This window comes from Strongylocentrotus purpuratus, unplaced genomic scaffold (assembly GCF_000002235.5).
Source record: "Strongylocentrotus purpuratus isolate Spur 01 unplaced genomic scaffold, Spur_5.0 spur5_scaffold_1, whole genome shotgun sequence".
In the NCBI taxonomy this organism is placed as follows: Eukaryota; Metazoa; Echinodermata; class Echinoidea; order Camarodonta; family Strongylocentrotidae; genus Strongylocentrotus; species Strongylocentrotus purpuratus.
In genome coordinates this window covers 27114571-27133009 of record NW_022145594.1, presented here as the reverse complement: position 1 = coordinate 27133009, position 18439 = coordinate 27114571, and the positions used below count along the sequence as shown (strand labels likewise).

Sequence of the window (18439 nt, the reverse complement as noted above, 5' to 3'; positions counted from 1 at the left end):
TCAGGTCAGTCAGGAATCCCATGTCTTTTACAAGCCGATCGCCTGTCTGATTATCAAGAAATATATGATTGGAAATCGAAATTTCAAAAACCGTTTTCCCAACGGTTTTTACAACACTACAGTCTAGTGGGGGAAATGAATATGGTAAAGCCGGTCACTCAAAGATTTTAACTTTTTGAGGCACCTCATGATCATTTTGAAGCGCAAGTTTGTTAGGGCTTCAATATTACACAATACCACAGACACTGATAACACGTAGGGCCATGCATCTCAAATTTGTAAAACTTGAACATAGTTAAACGATGCCTTTAAGTATTTTTGTTCGTTTTTTCTATTTGTTTCATGTCCATATGTCTACCCCCTCCAATTCTTCTACAGCATCTCTGAATCATATATCTTGTTAAACCCGGTTTGCTTTTAAATTGCATGAATCAAATTATAATTTCTTTCTTTCACTTAATCTCCTTTGTATGTGTTATGTTTGTGTCCTATGTCTACACGGTAATACAGACGCACAACTTCATATTCACACTCTCCGAGTCAACACACTAACGAAATACAACAAAATATCGAGGGGTGTTGGGAAAATATGTGCATTTGTATTTATTTTCGCATGCCGTAAAAAGATCTACAAATCGACTTATTCAAAATATACTGCATTCCTTTAAGTTAAACAGATTGAATCATAAACATCAATCTACATTTGCCACACTCTACCCAGTTGAGATAAATGGGTAACATTTAATCGAAATTCTTTAAAATGCTCGAGTGCTGTGAGGCAGATGTGCTAAAGCCAGGGTATAAATAATGGAATGCCATACACGAGCGCTATGCATGGCTCCACTATTAATATTATTATTATTGTTGTTGCTGTTGTTATTGTTATTTATCACAGCTTTACATATTACAGATACTCTATAGCTAACACGTCATTTATATTTTAGCCCTTTTATTTATTCAATTTCGTTCTTTTAGCACCTGTCATCCAAAACCAAGAGAAACTCATTAAGTGACATTTCCTTAAGTTCCATTTTCTCACTAAACCATTGATACGAGGCTCGAGTTATTTTTTGTCATAATAAGTGTTATAAGAAGGTGCGTGTGAGTGTGTTGTGTGTGTTAGAGAGAGAGAGAGATAGAGAGAGGTAGACAGATAGACGAAAATTGCTGCTTGCTGCTCACATACAAAGTATGTAACCACATTAGTCATACAACTGCCAAATTCAAATTTAAAGAAAAATAAAACCGAAGAAATAAGAAATATTCGGCTTTATAGAAGGAATGAAAATAAAGATAACTTACTGCCTAGCATTATCATATCTTTGCAAGGTGATAAATTGCCATGGTAACTTCCTGTGTCTTCACATGCAGAGTATTAAATGTGATTTCTAAGATATAGTGCTAATAATGATTGGTGATTTGAACCCCATTATCCTTAGACATATTACATAGGCAAATTTTAAACATAATCTTACGCCTTATATAATCGATTTGTTATCAAAATACCAACACTGTCATAACTGTATAATCCTACTATCTACTATTTACTTAAAATATGCTTTACTCGCACCAAGTGTATAAACTGTACTCATATTTTGTATTCATCATTATCATTCCTGTATAGATAGACTTAAATGACAATGAAAGTGTGGGCACAATTCGATTCCACAGAGTTTATCTAATCAATCATTATTTGTTTAAAGCTATTTTACTTTTTTTCATCACAGGACACATATGTTCAAAAGGGGAGGGGGTAATCACCCCCAAATCATCTTCTCTACAGGCCAAGAGAAATGGAATCATACATTTACAATCATGCAGACTAACTTTTTACATATTTTCGTTCACATTTAGAATTGTCAGAAGTTTTAAGCATCTGAGCCTTTATCTTGTTGAAGCATTTGTCTTCTCAGCAGAAAATATCCATTTATAAGATATTAAAGAAATTTCTCCGGTGACATGTCCCGTTTGTGTGACTGGGGGGGGGGGGTTCTTGGGCACCTGCCCCCTGGACAACAACCCTCCGGATAACCACCCCTAGGATAACCACCCCTAGGATAACCATCCTCTTGGACAACTATCGCCTAGGCCAACTACCCTCTAGGATGTTTTCCTAGAGCGGTAATCGTCCTAGAGGGTGGTTGCCTAGGGGGGTAGTTGTCCTAGGGGTAGTTATCCAGAGGGTAGTTGTCCAGAGGGTGGTTATCCTAAGGGGTGGTTATCCGAGTGTGGTTGTCCAGGGGGTAGGTGCCTAGATACGGTGACGGGGTAACCAAGGGTATGACCGGGTGGTTCCAAGGAAGGATCTACGGAATAGGATCCATGTAACCGTATCTGTCGCTGAACTCTGCCGCCGCGGTCTTCTTGTCCATGGTGATGCTACGGCTATAGTACTGTCCGTTGCCGTAGCCTGGCGTCGGGATACCAGATACTTCCTGCGGAGCCTGAGCCTGGTGGTAGGAGTGATGCGTGGTGTAGAGCTCCCCCAGAGGGCCGGCGCTTCTAGTCGGGTCTGTCACCTCTTGGTACTTGACCCCGCTGTATGTCTGTATACGAAAGAGGACAGATGCGAGATCCCATCAAGGTTCATAGGTCAAAGTTTAAATCTCCATTCAAACAATTACAAAGAAATAAAAGTACAATAGCTACATGATACTACCCATTCGAAACATACGAATTTCAAAATATTGTATCACAAAGAAAAACATAATGAGCAACATCCGGTTCATTTAACAAACAAATATAACCCCAATTACTTTCTCCTTATTGCTACATACATGCTTATCTGTTCTAGGTAGGTATGGTGAAAGTTATGCTATATACTTTTTAATATACAATCTCCACAAACATTGATTTATGTATCCATTCTACATTCTTTGGTAGTAATGTCCTTTTTAGTGCTTTTGTAAAATGGTCCGTGGAAGTATTTTCTTTCAATTGTGTACAGAGAGTACATAGAAAATAGAATTTAAAAGAAATATATTTAAGTTGGAATGAATGAAGCTTATCTCTCCTTCATGAACAATCTACAGAATTATACATATTGATTAATAAAGTGCTGAGAAGATATCAACCTTTTCTTTCAATTCTGTACAGAGAGTGAACAGAACTAAACAAGTTTTTAAAAAATACTTAGGTTTGAATGAATAAAGTGAATAATTTCTCAGAAGTTTAATAAACACTGTAAGAATAATGCAGATTGATTAATAGAGTACTGAAAAGATTTTGACCTTTGCATTCAATTTTGTAGAGAGAGGGCATAGAGCAGTGAAAATTTAAACAAAATATATTTAGGTTGGTTGGAAGGAATAAAGTTGCTATCTTCATAGAAGTTTAATGAACAATCTAAAATATTTCATGATAAAGTGATGAAAGATCACAACCTTCTGTATCGAAAATAGACCTTTACAGTCACAATCATTTTATAAAAAGAGGTATTAAAAGTTATTAAAACGTTATGGGTCACAAAATCTCCATGAGATATCTGAAAAACATGACGAATTTGAACTCTCTCTCTCTCTCTATATATATATTTATATAGATATATATATATATATATACATCTGGATTTCTCTCTCTCTCTCTCTCTTTATCTCTCTCTCTCTCACTCTCTCTCTCTCTCTCTATATATATATACATCTGGATTTCTCTCTCTCTCTCTCTCTCTCTCTCTCTTTCTCTCTCTCTCTATTTCTCAATATGGGGAACCCCTCCCCCTTAGTACATTGTATAAATTTACCGGTGGTGGTTCATCGTCGGGTACGTTTTGGCCACGCCCAGGCTGCTGGCGGGTCTGCTGTGGTTGGGCCGGAAGTCGTCGATTTGCCCTAGCATTTCCAGAAGAGCGACCTAAAAATTGATGGAAAAATTAATCCGATTCAACGAATATTTAAACAGATGTCAAAAGCTGCCAATAATATTCTATGAATGGGAGAGGACAAATTTTGAAAAAATATTGAACAACCCTTAAAGGGATCGTTTGATAATGTTAAATCTGAGATACACGGCCCTACGTGTTATTAGTGTATGTGATATGGTGTAATATTGAGGCCCTAAAGAAGTGCTTCAAAAAAGTAAAAATGTTTGAGTGACCGGTTTTACCATACTCGATTTCCCCCAATAGACTGTAGTGTTATGAAAACCGTTTGGCAAACGGTTTTGAAAATTTGTAATTCCAATCATAAATATCTTGATAATAAGACAGGCGATCGGCTTGTGAAATTAAGGGGGTTCCTGACTGACCTAAAGGTTTATAGTTATCATTGCAGCATGAACTAAATCCAGAATTTTGTTTCAGAATCTGAGACAAAGTTACCGGATCCCTTTAAGAACTGAAATGAGCATATAATAATACTATGATCGGTGGCAGTTCTAGATAGAGGGGAGGGGGCTGAACCCCTCCTCCCCCCTCCCACACACAACAAAGTCAAAATTAAATCGTGGTAAGAAGGAGCGTAGGGAGAAGGAGAAACATGATAGAAGAAGAAGAAGAAGAAGAAGAAGAAGAAGAAGAAGAAGAAAAAGAAGAAGAAGAAGAAGAAAAAAGAGAACAAGAAGAAGAAAGGAAATTGGGGAAAGAATTTAACCCCTCCCTCAGCCCCCCCCCCCCCACCCCCCACCTCAAAAAAAGGACGAAGGAAAAAAAGAAAACGTGGAATAGGAAGACATAAAAGAAGGAGAATTGTTAAAGGGAAACAGAAGAAATAGAAGGAAAAAAAGAAACAAAGTAGGAAAGAAACAAAAAGTCACTACTTGGATTACTTTGAACACTGTTAGGGTGTGGAAAAGTGTATAATAGTTTTTAACTCAACTTATACAAAACTACGCTTATCATAAACAGGACGTGTTCTAAAGAAAACTACCTATTCGATGTTGAATTAAAAGAAATAAAAAATATCTTAATGACTTAATAAAAAGTATTTTTTACTAAATTCGATGTTGAATTAAAAGAAATAACAATATCTTAATGAGATAATAAAACTTATTTATAACTAAATTCGATGTTGAATTAAAAGAAATAACAATATCTTAATGAGATAACAAAACTTATTTATTACTAAATTAGCATTTACGATAAAGTTTACGACAATCCATGAGTACGAAACAGTTGTCAGGCTCTGTCGTCTGTCTCTCGACTTTATTATTAAGCGTCAACAAAATGAGCCGCCGACCGGCGACAGTGGAGCATAAAAGTGAATGGTGATAAAAATGGTAAAGTGTACCCTTTGTTCTGATGTATATGATGACCAGTATTATGATGAGAAGTACCGAACCTCCTACAGACGCCCCGATGATGACTGGGAGACCGACTCCTGTAAACACAAATATAGAACCAAGAGTGTGTGGGAAGGATGGAGAGAGAGAGAGATAGAGAGAGAGAGAGAGAGAGAGAGAGAGAAGGGATATGCCTATATAATATACTGAGAGAACTTTCCGTTTTGTCTGTGTTTAAAGATAAAGTCGAGTTCTGGTCATGCAATTGTATTGTGAAAGAAACGGTGTGGAATCGATCAGAAAAGGTCGATCATCTAGCATATAAGTATTGGTGTGTATTGCAAGGTTCTTGAATCATCAAAAGGATAAGATATTTGGCCCATTAGTCTTGGTAAAGTTACAAGCACTGTACACATAAAGATGTGTATGGGACTACACGAACACGTGGCGTAAAATCCCGTCCCTTTTTTTACGATGTTACAATGCCATAATGATATTTAGAATATGAAGGCATTTGAAGAGCGATACATTTCAGGGAATATTTCACTTCTTCCCAGAACTCAACCTTCTCTTAAAGGAGGTGTAGCTGCATGATGAGACCACGTGTCTTCCCCTGGCCCGATTCGCCGGGGCAAATCGGATATACGACGCGACCGCAGCTTTCACGTGCGTGCAACAAACGCGAAGCAGGAGCGTGAGGAGAACTTCGGCCTGTTTCGCGAACGCTAGCGCGTGCTGACCGCAAGTCCATTCATTTACGTGCAGTTCTCCAAAATAAGTCGTAGATGGCGTTAACCAGTATTTGCCATATGATACACCCCTTTAACATTCATGTACGACTGAAAGCCTACAAGCTGAAACGTTTTAACAAGGGGCGGGTTAAATTGGATAATTTTTTTTTTTTTTAAATAAATAAACGGACGTAAGTCCACCCCCCCCCCCTTATGCCCAACAGCAACAATCAAATTTTGTATGAAAAAAGGGTTTATGTTAAGTATATGGTTTCCAACATTCCATTTAAAATAGGGAAGCCCCCCCCCCCCCCCCCCCCCCTAATATTCATGTACGACTGAAAGCCTACAAGCTGAAACGTTTTAACAAGGGGCGGGTCAAATTGGATATTTTTTTATTTTTTTTTAAATAAACGGACGTAAGTCCACCCCCCCCCCCTTATGCCCAACAGCAACAATCAAATTTTGTATGAAAAAAGGGTTTATATTAAGTATATGGTTTCCAACATTCCATTTAAAAGAGGGAAGCCCCCCCCCCCCTCCCCCCTCCCCCTCTTCCCTGAAACCACGGTGGATGTATTCATTATATTGGTTGATAAGTTAACTGAAATTCGAAGCGTTTTTATGATTCTAATTAACTTCGAGGTTTTCTTTACTTACAAATGGTGTATTATGAAGACAATTCATGACGTATCTGGTTTTTTACAAAAAGCAACATTATACAAAATATTAAAAGTCGTATTGGCATATTGAAATAGCTAGGTAATCACGTTTTCTTTTTCTTTTTTGGTTGTATGAAATTTGCAGCTAACTCGCTACAAATCCTTTGGCCCGTGATATAATTTTGCTCAAGCGTGGGCACACAGGAGGGCAGCACACGGACGTCCGCCCGGGAACGTAATACCCGTTGGCTCAGTGTTATGTAGTGATCGGGACTGATTGCCAAATTGCCCACTTCATGAACGACTATTATACCCACGCATGAATATCTTTAAAGGTACTATGTCCCTTTTGCAGCCAACCTCAAATTCTGTAGAACTTTGCAGGAATTATGAATATGTCATTTATGTCCTATCTGTGAAATTTAAACGTTAGCAGTGTCCTCACATTCAAATTATGAAAGGAAACCCGTTTACTTGCTAGACTTCACTGTCAGACACTACTGAGTGACTGACTGGCTTTTTTTCTTCTTTGGTAATAACATGAAAAGAGTTGTAAAGGGTACATGAGCACTTGTCTACATCAATAACCCACTTCTTGTGATGGCCAAGAGTAAACTGATTGAAACTTTGCGCAGCATAAAACGTATGACCATTCGGTACAACTGTCTGAAAATCAAGACTATTACTTTTGGGCTCTATAGCCCTAAAGTCGATTTGACAACTAATAGTCGTTATTTTCCCACTTGAAGACATTTTCAAGCCCCACCTTTTTTAGGGAAGTTCTAAATTAGTATTATCTTTCAAATCCAGTTGGAATTTAACTTTTTCAATTTTTGGCCTGCAAATGGGACATAGTACCTTTAAAGCCTCGGTCACAAATGACATTACGTACTGCTACGAATGCCGTACGAACGATTTTCAGACAATGGAAATTCGGGAAGACAATGGAAAAACAGGGAGATTCGTACGAAATTATCGTTCGTACGAACCTTTGTGACCGTAGCATAAGATGACCTCGCAACGTCCCTGATCATTACCTGCTTCCATTCCAGTCATCTTTGAAGTTGCGCTGAACACGCTGTTCCCGTAGGCTACAAGCGCCATCTGCGTCCAATACTTTCCTTGCGGCCAAACGATGTACTGACCCACGTTGACGCAGTCCTGGCCCGCTGCGTCGGCTGCATCAGCCGAGGGTTCGAAGCCCTGGTCGACGAGCTGAAAGCAGAGTCCATCGGGAACCGGGCCGCTGATGTTGGTTACTCGGACGATGTCTGCCCGGCCGAGCTGGCTGTTGTACACACCTTCAACTCCTGCAATAAAATGGGTTATATTCCTTACACTACAGTGTGAGTAAAAAAAACAGTTTACACCTAGAAAATTGCTAATTATTTTAAAAATCATCTATGAACAGTAAATTATTATACATCTTATGAAAGAGTGTTTTATCCTGAATCATTTAGTATCATTTTGTGTGGTATGTGTTCACCCTTGGATGAACAGGAGGTATTGTTTGTTAGAGTGCAAAAATCGACTTGCTCCAAAATTGCTTATGTGATGTTTGAATAAAACAACTGGGATTTGGGTATTACTTCGGTCTTTGCCGATCCAAATAACATCCCTAACAAAATTAAAATCTTTCCACACATATCAAATATCGAATATCAAATATCAACGAACATTTGTGCGCGCGTGTATGTGTGCAAAAAGCAAAAAGCATATGCAATGCTTTTCATTTGATACATGCAATTCATTCTCACACTCCGCTAATCCCAACATAATACATACTGTATCGGCATCACACAAAAATGATACCTAATGATTTGGGATAAAACACTCTTTCATGAGATGTATAATAATTTACTGTTCATAGATGATTTTTAAAATAATTAGCAATTTTCTAGGTGTAAACTTTTTTTTGACTCACACGGTATAGCAAACATTTTTCGAAAAGTCAATTAACATTGACGTCTCGTTCAGATACGAAGCCTTAAAGGGACTTGGTAACATTTTTCAGATGAGAGAAAATGGTGCTAAGGTAGTGACTTTAAAGACCGTCAACACTACTGGGCTAGAAGGGATTAGACCACACAACGAGGTCACTGACAGGTGGCTATCTCATTAACTCAGCTCTCAACTAACATAAGAAAAAGAGGATCATGGGGGACGAACAGGCACCGATGGGGGAAGTTTTCTATGTAGAGGGAGCAATTAGCTACAAGTAGGACAGTGGGGCTTTAATGCTAGATGTATATACAATTAAAGATGATCTGAAAGTTCGCGTGAAAAAAGAACATTATTAATGATAAAAATCGGGGAAAACTGATCAATTCCCCAATTCTCCCAACTATATTACAACAGTTTAAATACATTTTAGGTGAATGTAAAACGTCACAAAGCATTGGCTCTTTATAGCATCCTTACATTAACGTCTCGAAGGATTTTTGAAAGCTTGTCTTATGTACGGTTGGGAAAATTCAAAAATGGTTTGGGAGCATTCACTGTAAGAGTGTCTCGCAGTGACGCCTTCAAAGAACACCATAAATATCTTTGTGGTTTGAGGGTATTTCAGTTTTTTGTCTGCATGTTAGAGTGTTAGTACAGTAGAAGGAATATAATAAGTAACATTTCATACAAAATTACGCATTTTTTTTCATCGACCTTCAACAATGTTCCAGAGTCACTTTAATATGCGGCGTTTGATTTTTGTTTTCTGTTTAAATATAAATATCGTTACCGTGACGACTAGGTTGACCGCGTCATGTGTGTACCCTGACCATACACACTCACGCTCGCGGCTTAAAAAAATTATTATTCTTATCGAAAAATGAGGGCATTTCCAGAGGATTCTTTTTTTTTCATATGACACTGGTAACATGATCATATGATCATCTTCACACGAGAAAGACCTCAACTTTTCCTTCGAAAGGACAATTATAAAGGTCATATATAATTGCCATTACTTTCAGTCCAAATAACCACAGTTTAATAGCTTTGGCACAAACATGGAGAATCGATTAAATTATGTATTGTTATAAGGAGACAATAAACAACTGACTTACCTAGTTCTTTAGGAGACATTGCTAAAACAGAAAGAGAAACAATATTTAACGGTTATTGGGCGATTTTATTTGGTTTCTGCCAGGAAGTCAATAATTGACTATTTCCTTTCAATAAATACAAAATAGTTTCAGTCTCAGCGACATTTCAGATACATGTGACTTGTAATTGTTTTGGGGATGTGATGATCATTTGTAGAATTTCGTCAATAACCGGTGACTGAGAGAGAGAGAGAGAGAGAGAGAGAGGGGGGGGGGGGGGAGAGTGGGTGGGTCCTTTTCTGTTTGCCTTTCTGTACCTGTTAAATTTCAGAGAGTTTTGTATTTCAAATGGAAACAAAATTGTTTTTATCGATGGCAATTCTATCCTTTGACGAGGATTTAGTCACAGTGGTTCATACAAATATTAAACAAAATGTTTGAATTGTTTTATTATAGATAATGGACTACGCATGAATACATGTATACATAAAAAGAGAGGAAGAGAGAGAGAGAGAGAGAGAGAGGGGGGAGAGAGAGAGAGGGGGGAGAGAGAGAGAGAGAGAGAGAGAGGGGAAGAATGGGGTACAGGGAGACGCGTATTGAAGAGAGTACGCTAGAGAAATAAGTGATACAGTTAGAGAGAGGAGGGAGAGGGGTGGGTAGGAGGGAGAGGGCAAGGAAGGAGATGAGGCAGTAAGAGAGCAAGATCTATAAAGACGGGTAGAGAGAGAGAGAGAGAGAGAGGGGCAGGAAGAGGAGTGGGGGACAAATAGGCAGACGGAGATGGGATTTAACTTCCCTATGTGAATTATTTAATTCAACAGATGAATCGGCCTACGCGTCAGCAAATATTGTGAGCACAACGCCTACCTAACCTTACGTATGTAAAATATAAATAAAATCAAGATTGTCAGAGAAATTAAAGTGAAGTAATAACCAATTTGAATGGAAGAGAATAATAATATTGCTTACGTATTGTTGATCTTTCAATGAACTCGTTGTCTTCGCTGAATCCATATACGGTATGGCTCTTAACTGTGACGCGGTAGAGGGTGAATGGCCGAAGATTCTCGATCCTGGTACGAGTCTGTACGATCCGGGAAATCTCCGAGCACTCTTCGGGTCTAACGACCTCGCAGTATGTCACGGTGAATCTTTGGGGTTTCCCCCCTGAGGACCTATGTGACCACGTGACGGTAAATGAGTCAACGGTCACGGATGATATCCAGTCCTCAGCATTCAAAGGACTATCTGGTAACCCTGTTTGAGTGGAAATGATAATAAACAATAGTAATGATATCAATAATAATAATAATTATCACTATCATTATAATGATAACAATAATGATAACAAAACAATAACAATCATAGTGATGATAATTACAATGACAATTATAGTGATGATAATTACAATGACAATTATAGTGATGGTAATTATTATCACTAATGATAACAATAATAATATGAATGATAATCCATGCATTATAGCTCAAGGCATGGGTATACAGAAGATTTTTTTTATGCTGGGAACCGGGGTAAAATGCAATGAATTATTGAAAATTGATTGCATTTTCTGTTTTTTTTTAAATTATTTATAGAAACTGACCCCTACCCCAGCCCCCGCTGCGTACAGTCATGGTTCAGTGACAAATCAATGGCCTCGTAACTGTGAGGCCACATGATCAAAACCGTGTCGATGTGCTATATTAGTGCCCTTTTGTGGGGCATTAATCCTCATTACTGTCATTTATGACTTAAGGGCGTAGTTCCCCTAGTTGATAAGCATAGTATCACAAAACAAAGTATCGCAAAACAGACATTGGCAAATTATTATTCAATAAAATCTGAGAATGTATACTATTATCTAGATCTATTATTTTAAAATTATTTTTAAAATAATTACGTAAATTGGGATAAAAAAAAAATATTCGACCTTTATGAGCAGTGTAGACAGTGTAGACCTTATGACAGTGTAGTAAATAATAGTAGTAATATAGTAGCAATAGTAAAAGTTGAATAAATAGAAGAAGAGGAAGTAGAAGAATAAGAAGAAGAAGGAACAGATGAATATTAAAAAGGAAAATATAAAGAACAAGAGGGTGGATCTAAATACTTCTATGCCAATAGTTCCATTTTGTTAACATACGAATAAATAGCCATGTTGGGTGTGTTTCGTCCCTTATAATCTATTATATTTAGCTACCCCCTCCCCTCACCCCATCCCAACCCAAACATAACACACACACAAACACACATCTCTCTCTCTCTCTCTCTCTCTCTCTCTCTCGCTCTCCCTCTCTCTGTCTCTTTCTTCCTCTTTATCTCTCTCTCTCTCTCATTCTCTCCCTCTCGCTTGCTCAAACGTGACAGTTTTTGAATATTTACACAACATGTCTTGATCTTTCAATATGTTGCGATACTAAACATTATAAAGTAACATTAACCATGGAAAATCTAACATAGAATCAAATGGATTTTTGTCTGCAAACGCACTCGAAAAGTATAAAAGATGCAATACAAGCACCCCCAAGTCAATTACCAAATATATCAATAAACTAAGGGCTGCAAGAACATCAAGCAATATGCTTACACTGTAGCCCTGCTTTACCTTGTTTATGTAATTCTTATTGATTGTGCTTTAAACGTTTAATTTAATCATCTTTTTTCATTTGTTTACATTTTTTATATAATGTGTTGTTATGTATTGGAAAAGTGTAAATGTCACACTAATGCACATGAACATGTTATAGAAACTAATCTATCAATCAAATCAAATCAAATCGAAGGGGGATACAAATCTGTGAATGCTAATCAATCACATTTGAATCAAAGGACAAACGGGGCAATTTCACTTTCATATTGTGAAAGAAATTGTTTAGAAACGCGCCTGATTATGTAGTTCATATGAATTGATGGATACATTAGGATTCTGAATGATCAAAATGAAAGTGAATTGATCCAAGATTGCGGAAGATCACATGTACTGCACTCTTCTTAAAATGGGTATTTCCATTGTATGGACGTACTCAAATTCGAGGAAATATAAGCCGTGTATATTTGCCAATTTTGCATCACGTTAAAAGCCAATAGACACTGTCCTTTGAGGCAGATTTGAATCGGAGGAGAATTTTACTGTCTGGAAATACTACAATCGACAAGACGAAACTGTATAATTATCTATTGGGTATTATTACGGAAACCGTTGTCATTAAAGATAAAGACCAGTTATGGTCATGCTATTGCATTGTGAAAGAAATTGATCAGGAAAGGTTGATCATCTAGCATATAAGTATTGGTGTGTTCTGGAATCATCAACATGATAAGGAATTTGGCCAAGTCTTGATAAAGTTACAAGCACTGTACACCTAAAGATGTACATGGGACTACCCCCACACACGTGCTTTATATCTATCAGGTCCAAATAGATATAATAATTTACCAAGTATATCAATTGGTAGGCGGTTTCTCGGCAAAATTTGTATGATCACGTATTAGTCAAAACATATTCTTTCACAGGATTGGTAATAAGAGCTTCCATTTCATTTTTTGAGAGGGGGCGTTTCCAAAACTGGTCTTTACCTTTAAGGGCAGATCTAAATGGGTAATAATCTACTGTATGGACACACTCCTACTGTCTGGACGCACTCATGTCGAGGAGATGAAAGCCGTGCATAATACCCAGTCGTTATTATAATGAAACCACAATAGAAACTGTCATTTGCTAATAGTACGAATACATGTAATATAAATACCTTTTATAACGGTATATGAAAACTCTTTAGTAATACTTATGCAATGATACTTCAGAAATTGACCTTATCAAATGATAATAGATGATGATGATAGAACCCAGACCTGTCGAATCAGGGTCAATTCTTTTCTTTAAAACTACAGTTCCTTTCTTTCTCTTGTATCTTTTCGAAAATCTAAAAAAAGGGGGGTTATATCTACTTTTGTTTTAAATTCCTTGGTAATACGATTATGCCTTTACCTTAATGAATCTTTGAGTTGTGATAGTAATTGTTCGTTAGTTTTGTTATTTTCTCTGAAATACGAATCACAAACTTATTCATGAGTTCTAATTTATATCAATTTCACCTTGGATCTGTCCTTTTTTTGGTATTGTTTTACCGCGCCATATGTAAACAGGCCATAAATGTTAAAGTGACAAGAATAATTAATGCGTACTTAAAGAGCCGACCTTTGTTCGTATCTGTCTAGACGAAAGTCTTTGTCGAGTGCGATTAATAACGCGACCATTCTAGAGATCATTTTAATTGCAGTTTAAATGGCGTATTGTAGGTCTAGAGCCCCATTGAGGTCAAATATAATGTCCATTATGTACACTTTATAAAAAAAAAAAAGGTATAATCCCAGTATAGATGCTGTTTGTAAGTGTCGGCTTGCATGGTGATGTAGATATACAGTAGGCTTGCGGGTGCACCATGAGAGAGAGAGAGAGAGAGAGAGGGAGGATTGAGGAGTCCTGAAAAGGACTCTCGGTAATCTTTCTTGAGGGTTTGTATATTGAGTAAAAAGGAAAACATTTATTTTAATTTCTCCTATAGATAATGAAAGAAAAGTTCAGAGTGCAAATTTATTCTCCTGTTATTTGTTGTACCTGGCTTGTCATTGTCGATGAGCGGTGACATGTTAATAAATAACGATCATTTGAAATTGAAAAAAGTTGCAACTGCTCATTGGCATTCGGAAAATGTTGACCTTTTTATGATCATGGATGGATGGATGGATGATCTGTTGAAAAGGGGTTCCATCTATCTAATTTTCATAGTTATTGATGACGGAAGAGATAATATCAGGGGATTAATAAAACATATTTGTAATAATTATTTCTAGTGTGAATGAATAATCAAACAAATTCGGAAAATTGAATTATTTAATTTATTTTGTTTTAGTACAAAGCAAAATTGGGAGGGGACAACGCAAAAATACGTCATAGAGTTGCAAATTTGAATTGATTAATCGGGTTTGTTTGGTCAAACTTTCACTGACCTGTTTCTTTAATTGTTGGGCTTCCATTAAAACCATCATAATATCAGGGTGAACTGATAATAATTAATGCTTTAGATGGAATCATTGAAATAAATGGTACTTATTGGATGATTAGTATTGAAATTCATGAATTCGAAATTCAAACGGTGAATACTTACTGCCTACTTCTAAAATAACATTCGTCTGGAGGGGCGCCGCCAACCCATAATGCATTGCAATGCAAGAAATCGTCTTCGCCGTGTTTTCCTCGCTTGCGGTGAGCTCCACGGACTTCGATGACGTCATCAAAGGGGAATCCCGAGCGCTACTGTGATTGGCCTGTTCAGAGACGACAGCAGTGACGTCACCATAGGACCAGGTTATGTTGGCGGGCGGGTTGCAAGGGGATGGCACGGTGCAGTTCAGGACGTAGGGACGGTCGACGACAGCGTAGAGTGTGCTCATATTGGAAACCTCCACAGCTTTTACGACGTCAGTGATGGCGATTTCATTGGGTACATCTGATAGAAAAACATACGCAACCGCTCATCATACACCAGAGTTACTAGAAAGGTTATTCTGTATTATAAGGTGATGAAACGGATCCTAATCAAATGATTGGTTGAGAGCGTACACGTGACCAGGCATTTATTTTGACCAACACGTAATCTTATTATTGACCAGTCATTAGCAAATACTAATGACCGATCATTAGTAAAATCATGTTATAAATCATTATTTTATACAACAAATAAAACATCATCTTATCAAGCAAATAATATACATCATTTTGTTCGATCTTTTAGTAAATTACCCACACTCGGTATCTTCGAAAGAGTCCAAACACCCTCGGCTATCGCCTTTGGCGTTTTAGACCGTTCAAAAGGTACTTTGTGTGGATAATTCGTACTAATGCCCTCACTGCTGTGTATTATTTGTATAGCATGTCAGATTTTGTAAGGACCATTATTCATAAGGAACGCTATCCATAACGCGTGACAAAATGAACAGCGGTCTTTTATCAATAGCGGCCCTTATAAATAGCGAGCAAACCTTTGACAATTTACCTTGCTATTCATAATGACCGTCATTCATAAGGACCACTTTTCATAAGGACCGCTATCCGTAAGGTCAGCGGTCTTTCATGAATAGTGGCCCTTATAAATGGCGAGCAAACAATTTACCTCGCTATTCATAAGGACCGCCATTCTTAAGGACCATTATTCATAAGGACCGCTATCCGCAACGTCTTACTAAATTGATAGCGGTCTTTTATCAATAGCGATCCCTATAATAAGCGAGAAAACCATAGACAATTTACCTTGCTATTCATAAGGACCGCCATTCATAAGGAAAACTATTCATAAGGACCGCTATCCATAACGCTAAACGCGTGACTAAATGAATAGCGATCTTTTATCAATAGCGGTCCTTATAAATACCGAGTAGACCCCATCAAGTTATGCTGAACAAAGAAACTTACATGTGACAGCGAGTCTGAAGCTTTTTTCTATGATACCGTCCACGAGAACTGCCTTACAATCATACACGCCATCGTCTTCGAGTGCCACGTTCAATATTATCAGAGTAACGCCAACAGACCTGGAACCCTCTACTGTGTACTTCCCGCCAGAGGACCGGTGAACCTGACATGTAGTTATGGCGTCACCGGCGCCGCAGTCCGTTACGTTCACGATCTTCTCTCGACCGTCTTTCGTCCACGAAACACGCCCCCCAAGCAGAGACGTCGTTAAAAAGCGGCATTGGAGCCTGGCTGTCCCGCCGCCATTTGATTGGACCAACACGTCGGGTTCACAAACTACGCCGTTACTTCCTTTAAACAAACGACAAGGTAAACAACAGCAGTAACGAAATGTAAATGAAATTCTAAATTTCACGAACGTAAATGTACCCCGGCCCCCCACTTAGTGTTATTTAGGGTACGCATATGCTAGTTCCCTCTTTTTAAAAGCACCCCCTATCTGAGGACTGCCAACATTTCCGAACCCCCTTTCGCGGGCTTTTCCTGTCTTGGAGACCCCCCCTAAATCATGAAAAATGCTCAATGTACCCCCCTAAATTCAAAATAATTTCTCAGGAGTCCAAAGAGATGAGAGAAAAAAAAGAACCCCCCCCCCCCTTTTTTTTTTAAAGCAATCTCCGGGTGATAAGTTAATACACCCCTTTTTGTTTTACAATTCTCGGACCGGACTTTGTCGCACGAAAAGTACCCCTTTACCGGACATTTTGGTAACACGCATGGGGTCCGTCCATTCTCGGAGTAGGGGGGGGGGAAGGGGCGGGAAATGTACATTTCTTTAGGACTTAACAAAAATCAATGAAACAATTAAGTTACAGGACTGGCTAAGAAATCCACTATTCATTTTGTTGGCCTAAATAGGAAATTGTTCATTATTTTAAGTGCAACACTTCCAATTCCATTTTAGTCAGATCATTCCTATTTATTTGTATTATCATATTACTAAATAGATTATGTAGGCCTACTACTTCTGCTACTAGGAATATTCTCCTCTTACTAAAACGACTATACTACTAGCCTACTACTATGAATGCTACTACTACTTATACTACTACTACTACTACTACTACTCCTACTCCTACTATTTTTATACTACTAATGCTATTACTACTACTCCTACTGCTACTACTACAGCTACTGCTACTGCTACTACTTCTTCTAGTACTTCTAGATCTACTTTTACTACTACTTCTACTACTACTACTACTACTACTACTACTACTGCTAATAATACTACTTATAATACCGTTTCTAATGATAATAAAAATAATAATAATAATAATAATAATAATAATGATAATAACCATTATACTACCATTAAAGTTAAAAAAAAGAGATTATCATTCTTACCTAAAATATGGAGGAAGACGAAGCACAGAAAGGTTTTTAAGACGCACTTCAACATCTTTAAGCACAAGTTAGAAACAAAATCGATTCGATGAGAGAGAGATTATAATTATCGCCTTCCAAATGGTGGAAAGTTAAAACTTGTTGATGATACTGCAGATTTGTATAAAAATGACAAATTTACAAGAGAGAAACTTCTCGCTAGGACAACGTAGGGGATATGTCGTTTGAAGTTTCACTTCCTTTTCCTCAGCACATGATCACCATCGCGGTTGTTCTTAAAGTCCTTCTAAAGTGTTGAGAGCCCCAAATTTGCCAAAAATATTATGGCCAAAATGTCACTTAAATTGTGTAATAATTTGAAAGAAGATGTCATTCAACAAACACTTCTGCAATGGTTTTCAAAAAAAATATGTTTGACGATGGATATTGATGACAGAATAACATATTGGGGGTATTGCGGGGTATTGCGCTGTATGCAGAAAATGACAGTTTTGTATTCTTTCATCAATATTTATCTCCAAATATATTTGTTTTCAAATCACTTAAATGACATCCTCTTTATTATAATTATACAATTTAGGTGAAACTTTGCCATCAAATTGTTGGTGCTCACAACACTTTGGAGAGGCTTTAATTTCTTTGGTCATTAATCACAAGATAAAAAGAACAGAAAGTAGAATTGTCATTTGAGGTTAATGGGCCGTGTGATTATACTATTATACGGTATCATATTTCTGGATCGTGTGTGTCTGCATGTGTGTGTGTGTTTAATGCTGACTAAAAATACCTGGAATAAATACTTTTTTGTTCTTTCATTAAAAAAACTCCTTACATGGCAAAGAGAAGAGACGAGAAAGAAATAGAGAGGGCGAGAAAGAGAGAGAGAGAGAGGGAGAGGAAGACAGAGAGCGA

At 37.5% G+C, this 18439-nt stretch overlaps 1 protein-coding gene across 2 annotated transcripts; it reads right to left on the bottom strand.

Moving 5' to 3' along the window:
- Positions 1 to 2198: 2198 nt before the first annotated feature.
- On the bottom strand, positions 2199 to 17720 carry LOC105441737. Of its 2 annotated transcripts, none has more exons than XM_030977916.1 (9): positions 17528 to 17720; positions 16121 to 16471; positions 14817 to 15158; positions 10618 to 10905; positions 9667 to 9687; positions 7597 to 7917; positions 5223 to 5312; positions 3740 to 3849; positions 2199 to 2546 (listed from the first exon to the last, which is right to left on the bottom strand). In XM_030977916.1, exons 1-9 carry the CDS (start codon positions 17580 to 17582, stop codon positions 2307 to 2309), a joined length of 1818 nt encoding a protein of 605 aa, XP_030833776.1. In that variant the 5' UTR covers positions 17583 to 17720; the 3' UTR covers positions 2199 to 2306. The 2 variants fall into 2 exon arrangements, with proteins under 2 accessions (XP_030833776.1, XP_030833777.1); XM_030977917.1 differs by having other exon boundaries at positions 7645 to 7917.
- Positions 17721 to 18439: the final 719 nt, after the last annotated feature.